This window comes from Pararge aegeria, chromosome 5, assembly GCF_905163445.1.
Source record: "Pararge aegeria chromosome 5, ilParAegt1.1, whole genome shotgun sequence".
NCBI lineage: Eukaryota > Metazoa > Arthropoda > Insecta > Lepidoptera > Nymphalidae > Pararge > Pararge aegeria.
The window spans coordinates 14,638,745-14,647,250 of NC_053184.1; the positions used below are offsets into that span (position 1 = coordinate 14,638,745).

The window sequence follows — 8,506 nt, forward strand, 5'->3', positions numbered from 1 at the left end:
CTTGCAGGTATAGATAATCACTATAATTATACTTATTCTTGCTGCTAATAGAAAATTATGAACGTAAATTACTTAAAATATCAGAAACTTTCATTTATATTTTCGTCCCCTATTTCATACCTTTGGACTTGGAATTTTTAAACTTAGTGAAACAAGTAAGTATTTCTTTATTTTTGTCGAAACTCTTAAATCAAAGATTCATGGAATTAACTTGAAAAATGAATTGCTAAATGACGGATTTTATTCAAACTTTTATCCCCCATTTAACCCTCTTTAGGTTTAGAATTTTCAAAAATCATAGCGGATTCTTACATTGTAATAACTATCTGTGTGCAAAATTTTAGCCCGATCCGTCAAGTGGTTAGAGCTGTACGTTAATAGATCAGTCAGTCAGTCAGTCACCTTTGCCTTTTATATATATAGATAACTGATAACCACAGGGAACGGGAAAACAGAAACTCTGTGGAAACAAAATCCTAGTATAAATATTATAAAATCGGTCGTCACGAAAGACGAATTATTAAAAAAACCTTATATTTGTTTTCAGAGATAGCTGGGCTAAAATTAAGGAAGGGTACTTCGGTGTTAGTGAATATAATGGAGATGCATCGTAATCCTGAGCTCTACGACAATCCTTTGGAGTTTCGACCAGAGAGACACGACACGGCGTCAGCGAACTCGGCAAAGAATGCTTTCAGTTGGCTCGCTTTTAGTGCTGGACCCCGGAACTGTATTGGTAAAATACCCTTGCGTCCAAACTCAGTTTCATTTTTTAAATTGATAACTAAGTATTACTATTAGGTTCACACATCAAAGACTATTAAATCTTTATTTGGTTCTTCACAGCGAAACTTCAACGCAAGAGAATATCCTCTTGGATAAAAATGGACTTTGTCCGTCTCCAATTATGAGTTATGTAAATAAATAAACAAATACTAAATATACTACGACCATACACTCGTCATCTAGCCCTAAAGTACGCGTAGCTTGTGTTATGAGAAATAATATACATAAATACTTACATAAAATATACAGATAAACACCCAGATATTGAAAAACATCCATGTTCATCACAAAAACATTTTCCAGTTGTGGGAATCAAACCCACGTCCTTGGACTCAGAAAGCAGGGTAATGTTCCGCGAAATAAGAAAAAAATAGTTGAACTTGGCAAGAATCTGCAACAAACATACAGAATGTTCGTTGCTATGTTTAAATTTTTTTTGGACATGGTTATCTCGACAGCCATGCCTAACTGCAAAGAAAGAGATTAAAATTAGAATGCTTATGCTTTCATTATATATTTTCAGGACAAAAATTCGCAATGATGGAATTAAAAATAACCGTGGCGAGTGTCATAAAAAACTTCACAGTGCTGCCCGTAGACGTGGAAGAACCAGGGCTGTGCGCTGAACTTATTTTGAGGAGTGAAGTTGGGGTTAATATTAAATTGAAACCTAGAAATAAAACTTGCTAATATAAAATTGTTACCATGAAATTCTGCGTAATGCAAAAATGCACCTACAAGTTGTTAACGACTAAGTAATTAGCTTAGTTAAATAGAACATAATAACATTATAATAATAAACAATGGTCACAATGGCGTGCACATGCAGAAAAGCACTATCCACCCTAAAATGTTTGTAAAGGCTTTCGAAGGCTACGATGAAAAGGAGAATAGGAAGACCTCAAACAAAAGGACGACGAAGCTCCAATTACTATTGGTAGTAGCTGCCGAGTAGCTACAGAACATGAGGTAGATGAGACGCTCATTATATTATGAATACGAAATACATGTTGTCACAATAATATGATTGGGAAAGCCGACCCCGAATTGCTGGATAAGGCGAGACCAAAGAATTAAATAGATATACATAATATAATTTATGAATTTTATACACTAGGTAGGTAGGTGGTAAGTAGGTACATAAAATTGAGTTCCAATCAATTGTGATTTTGGTGATAGTTTTATAATTTTAAAGGTTTAATGATAATTATGCATACTTAATTATTTTATTTCGAAGAGCCAACTTAAATACCTAACTTGAATTAATGTTGAATAGATAATAAATTAAAAAATGTATAACTATAAAATTAAATATATATTTATAAATCATGTATAATATAATAATAATATTACCCATGTTTATTTACAGTTGACTCCTATGATATGTATAGATAACAATGATAGATATATTTTTGAATACTTAAATATAAAATTGTAAGCTTCACAACTTCACTCTTTTTTTTTCGTTTAGCACCAAACGTGTTTAACATAAGGAGAGGTAAGAAAAGTATTATAATATAACTGTCTTGGCAGCCCCTCCAGGGAAATATCACCGAAAATGTAAGCAGCTGATGAATATTTAGTAGCCGGCATACATACAGACAAACAGACAGACAGACAGCCAGACAGACAGAAATGAAAATAATAAAAAAAATAATAAAGTTTTGGCTTCAGTACGTTTAAAAGAACCCTCTAAAAAAATTTTACATCGATGCTAACTCGTAATCGACTAACATTAGGGATACGATTAAGACAAAATAATCTACAAAATATATTACTTATAACTTAAATCTCACATCATAAACATCCCAACAGCAAAAACTAAAAATAATGAAAGAATAGAATAGAAAAGAAAAATTTTATTGCAACACAACACAATAGGAAAAATACAAGAACAGTAATAGTACTTAGTGCTAGGGTACAAAGGCGGCGAATAACTAAAAGTGATCTTTTAAAGGCAACCTGAGCTTACGAAGCTGATAAAAAAGTGGAAAGTGGATAAAGTATGTTACAAAAAAATAAAAAATAAAGAATTATTATATGAATCACATTTTGTGTATATGCATAGACTAACCTGACATTAGCTAATCTGTGTAAAGCCAGAAGTATCGTAAATAAAAGTATAGACTATCGAGTATTCATCATAAGTTTGTTTGTATCTTGGTATCTCATTTGTATTAACTATTAACGCCAACTATTGAGCAGTGTTGGAGTTAAAAGTTTGAATGTTGGATTCTATTTAGTTCTGAATGTTGTATTATTATTCTGTGGTAGTGCTATTATCTACACTCTACATTCTGCAACATTTCGTTCACAGACCAGTAAATACATTTCGTTATTTCGTTACTCGCTGTCTTTGAGTATTTAGTAATGTTTACCATTTAGAATTTATTAGTACAATAATATTTAAAAAAAAACCGTGAAATAAGTGCATAATGTCTTCCGATGCACTAAACATATCAAGGCGGAAGCTCAACGAAGTTTTAGGCGACAAATCAACAAAATATTTCAACCACATGAAGCAATGGTTTCGAATGAAACTCACGAAGGAAGAATTTGATACTGAAGCTCGTGCTTTGCTGAGTCCCGACCAAGTTCGGTATCATAATGAGTTTTTACTTGCATTATTGAACAAAGTCGAAGGATTGGCCGAAACGTCAATTACCATTGCCCATGATAAGGCTATTTCTCACAGTCGAAACAGTAGACGACATAAAAGAAACTCTCGGACGTCCGAGAAATCTAACTTTGAGCCAGCAGATTTATTGGAATATTTGCCGCCTCATTCACCACCTGGTGCTGGCAGCGATGGTGTCAAATATGCTGCACAAGTAAGTTCAGTTGACCATAATATCATTAAGAACCAATTGTCTCTATTTTTTCTAACTTTTTTACTATGCAAACAATTTTATAATTACGTTTTACTGTATAGTTAATTAAAAAAAAATGAAACATGATAATTCTAATTATTAGTACATTTTGATGAAAATGCAGGAAGTAAAAATCCAAGTGTCAGCTCACGTAAGTCACAAGGTATCCAACAAGACTTGCCACTTAGGACTTATTTCAATAAATAGTAACAGATGGTTATTCATATATGATTAGATAGAATCAATCAAATATTAAGTGTCACACAATCATCACATAATGTAACATACATTATGTGATGATTATACAAAAATATATAATTACTCTTAAATTATATATTTTTGTATAGTCATCACATAATGTGACTGCAATAATTTGAACATTAGAAGCAAAAATAAACTTGCAGTGCAATATACTAGACTACATAAAATAAGTAATTCATTTAAAGGAAGTTGTATACAATTTTACAATGAATTATTGGTTGATTTATTGGAGATGTCTCTGAAAACGTTCAAAGTTTGTATTAAACGTAAGCTTATAGAAAAGTCCTATTATAGTATAAAGGACTACGTCAACGATAAAAATGGTTGGGTGTAAATTATTCCTCTAACCAGGTTGCTTCTTTAATAGTTTTTAAAGGACAATGTGAGATGGTGATAACAAAAAAAATAACAACCGGCTAAGTTTGTTGTGGGCTTCTTAGACCAGGGCGCGTTTGGAGCCCTCGTAGCTTTAGTTTTAGGTTGACAAATTTATTTATCGCCATCAACTCACTCCTATGTCATATTTTATATGTAATGTACGCTTCAGAAGTGCCATCTATGTGCCTATTTGAATAAAGAAATATTTGACTTTGACTTTGACATCTTGTGACTTTTAAACATTACAGGAAATCTTCCTCCCCGACCATGCCTTGGTTGTAGGACGATTCATGCTTGCAGCATGGGAGCTTGGACTAGAAGGAGCTGAAGATGATGCTGCAGACATTATAGTTGTTGCTGTACAAAACTTCCTCAAGAACATTATAGCTGCTGTTATATCACAGAGAAAAGGGTAAAAACCAATTTTACAATATAGTCACCATATCAGTAGTACCACTATTTGTTGACTAATCAGCCACATTTTCACACCACTTACTGGTAAGGAAATACCTTTGTGATGAGGGTTACTATGACACCACAACAATACACATAAACTGGTAGTTTACTTTATTAGATTACTTTATTAGATTACTGGATGGATATGGATTTTTTTTCCTTTAGTAGACTAGAAGATGGCTGCACTACCACTTGATGTTTAGTGATGATGCAGTCTGACGTGGAGTGTGCTAGCCTAGAAGATAAATACATACATACATATCCTACCTTACTCTTAATTTTAAGTGACTCATACTCACATATAATTTTTTTTAGTAATAGAGTTCCAGTTTGGCCTTAACCACTTCTTATTTTAGGACGAAACCCGTGCTATGTAGTGGGTCAGTAATGGGTTGTTGTGATGATGATATTTACTTATTTTCCCCACCTGCCATGCTTCTACATCGTTTTCTTTGGTTGCCTGGAAGAAATCGCTATGTAGCGATAAGGCCGCCATTTGTTTTTTTTGCTTTTGGTGTTGTGTACAATAAAAGTATATTAGCTGACCCGTGCAACTTCGTCTGCACCAAATCGGTTGTTACCGGAAAACACGAATAAAATGACATTTTCTAAAAATGAATCCTAGCTAGATCGATTTATCGCCCCCGAAACCCCCTGTATACTAAATTTCATGAAAGTTGGAGCCGATTCCGAGATTACAACTATATTTATGTAACAAGAATTGCTTGTTTAAAGATATAAGTTTCATTCATTCCAATTGTCTGCTTTTAATATTGCCTTGGGCTCGGGCTTTGTAATATTTCAATAACTCATTTGAGCACAAGATCACAAAGTTATTATGTAATTGATTACAGCAATTAATGCAAAAACTAATTTGTACATAGTTGTGAATGCAATAAAAAAAAGTTAACTAAACCATACAACTTTACACAAGTATTTAAATTAATTATTTCTAGATAATATGATGAAACTGGTTTATAGAGTCTTTAGTATATTATTTTTGGCAAATATTAATAATAGCACCCATAGAAAATAATACCTTTTCATATAATATGCAATTTATTATTGATTACAGGTACAAGTTGAGGAATAAGCGATTTATGTATGACCTTGGTGGAGATATGCCAAACATGTGGCTGAGAAACAGTAGTTTGCTCTATGACCCACAGAGTGAGGGTAGGGTACACTCAGATGACAGTGTTGATGCCCTGGGTCCTCGATGTCCACCGACTATTGATGAAGTTGAACAATCTGCTGCATTTGAAATAGCATGCAGGTATGATAATATTTTCTTTTCATAATAATATAACAACATGTTATAATGTCTTGTTATATTTTATGACCACATAATTTGCTATGGTGCCAAAAAAGGCTAATTGGCAAGGCTTTACAAATTATTAAAATAAAGCATTGGTGCCAATTCTGTTCAGATAAATCTCTAAACTAAATTGACATGATCGATCGACTTTTAGATTTGTCAATGTTGGATCAGCATTATTATGTGGTTACTTTCCAAATCCTTACTAATTTTTTAAATGTGTTAGTATGTCTGTTTGTTTAACCTTCTTTTGCAAAATAACTAAGCAACCAATCAACTAGATTATGGCATATAGTTAGTTGAAAGTATGGAGAATAATATAGGTTATTTTTTATCTCAGTAAAACAAATAGTTCCCACAGGATTTGTGAAGAAGCCGTAATAAATGTGAACAACAGCTAGTTAATATATGAATTGCAGTTGTTACTTAATTATTTTTACTTAATAACTGGCATGCTAAGTTACATTTACATGTAAAAAAGTAGTAATAAATAAATCAATAAATAAAAATATATTAATTATTTTCAGTGGGCCAATCACAGAACCAAATGATGATAAATTGACAATCGAAGAGTTCTACAACACGTTGCTGACTCACAAGAATGTGATAGCTTGTCATTCGGTGTATGCAGTTAATATGGAAAGACTAGCTGTTATGTTGAACCATCCTAGCTATTAGATTGCAGAGTAAAAGGCTCTGGTCTGGATATTGAGAGCAGCGTCACTCTAAACTCAAAGGTCTTAACTCTAAATTTTACAGAAGTCTGGCTGGATAGGGGTTACTGTCATCATCATCATTGGGCCGGTACCCAATACAGGGAAGGGTTTAGGCTGTAGTTTACAACGCTGGCCAAGCGTGAATTGGTAGACTTGACACGCTGCTGAGAACATTATGGAGAACTCTCAGACATGCAGGTTTCCACACGATGTTTTCCTTTGCTAAAATTGCTAAAATTGAAACGCACATAAATCCGAAAAGTCAGTGGTGCGTCCCAGGGCTCGAACTTGGTCTCCTCGAAAAGAAAGCTGCAGCATTACCCACTAGGCTATCACCGTTTCGTACTACACGGGGTTACTATGCTGTATAACAGCATTCTGATTTAAAAAAATTTAGTCCCACAATATTTTTTCTGGGATCATTTTGCATCAGAGTATCCGACCTCTACTTATTAGTAACTTTGCTATGATAATATCCGTAGCCGTTTCCGATTATACAAATTAAACATTTTTTTTTTGTCTTGAAAGGGTTGGATAAGATTGAATGTTATTTTTAACAGGTATCAAAAAACTACTAAAGTCTGATGTATCTATTTCTAAAGTATTGTATGCCGTTTAGATACCATCCAATATAATATCAAGTCTTTAATAATGTTTTATGTCATATTTCATTTGTTTTATAGTTATCCATAAATTATGTACTTCCATTAGGTTCCGTACTAACAATATGTAAAAAAATAACTCTTTATTATGAGGTATTTCCACACCGCCATTTTGTTTTCTTTTTCCATTATAGTTTCCACGCTCGCGTATAAAACATGTATGAATAGAGGCAAAATCTCATAGTCAGGTTTTCGAAATATGATCTTTTAAAGTTGTACCAGTAGGTAGTAAAACATAAATAAATTATATTAAGGTTACCATAAAGCTTCGAAGATTTTTTTTCTTATATTACTTATTAGGATTGATGTTTGGTTCAATACAGATTAATGCGTGACCGATAATGGAAAGAAAAGCTATACTAAAATATTCATTTCCTATCAATTTTGAAAATGTTTAAGAAAACTTGAATCGTTTGTTGAACTGGACTTGTATCTTAAGTGTACGATATTATATTTTAAATAACTAAGTTAGAATGAAACTTCTATTAAATTTGATTTATTCGTTTATTTTTTTCCTATGAAACAAAAATAGAATAGAACTATATAACAAAAATTACAGTCTTCTATACTCATTATAATCTTAAAGTAAGGAACATTGATATTTTCTATGAATCGTATATTTGTGTGGCAGTCATATTAAATAATTAATTTATTATAAAGCTATTTAGACGTCGTCGTTGAAACACGAGCATCAAGCTCTTGATTAAATTGGGAACAGTAGCCTACACGATTGGTTCGATCGCAATCAAGGAGTATCAAAATATTTGAACATCAGAATAAAATGGATCTTATTTGTACCGGTGTTAAAGCTCAAATTTGCATACAAGTCTTTAGCTTGGGCTTTTGACAACTGTTGTAAACAAAAATCGGAGGTACAGGATTTGCGACTTAAACGAGTGATATAAGGTCCATGTTACTTCGACGATACAGAGTTTAATACTCGAAAACGACTCCTCGATGGGAGTGAGCGAACCTTGTACTAAGGCTACAGTAGCTGCAAACGGACCTTATGTCAATAGTTTATAATCGCAAATCCCGTAATTCTGATTTAAAGTTTAC

General features: G+C 32.8%; 2 protein-coding genes across 4 annotated transcripts in view; both read left to right on the plus strand.

The window, feature by feature from the left end:
- The window catches only part of LOC120623692 (cytochrome P450 4d2-like), a 32,157-nt gene extending 30,091 nt beyond the window's left edge, over nucleotides 1-2,066 (plus strand). For all 3 annotated transcript variants that reach the window (XM_039889866.1, XM_039889865.1, XM_039889864.1), the window contains exons 10-11: nucleotides 548-736; nucleotides 1,310-2,066. In XM_039889866.1, coding sequence (XP_039745800.1) covers nucleotides 548-736; nucleotides 1,310-1,476 — 356 coding nt within the window. In that variant the 3' untranslated portion in view covers nucleotides 1,477-2,066. The remainder of the gene's footprint in view (nucleotides 1-547; nucleotides 737-1,309) is intronic.
- A 900-nt stretch (nucleotides 2,067-2,966) lies between these two features.
- On the plus strand, nucleotides 2,967-8,298 carry LOC120623694 (transcriptional adapter 1-like). The gene is made up of 4 exons (XM_039889868.1): nucleotides 2,967-3,617; nucleotides 4,544-4,707; nucleotides 5,827-6,027; nucleotides 6,597-8,298. The coding sequence occupies exons 1-4, from the start codon at nucleotides 3,222-3,224 to the stop codon at nucleotides 6,745-6,747; spliced, it is 912 nt and encodes a 303-aa protein (XP_039745802.1). The 5' UTR covers nucleotides 2,967-3,221; the 3' UTR covers nucleotides 6,748-8,298.
- The last annotated feature ends 208 nt before the right edge of the window (nucleotides 8,299-8,506 follow it).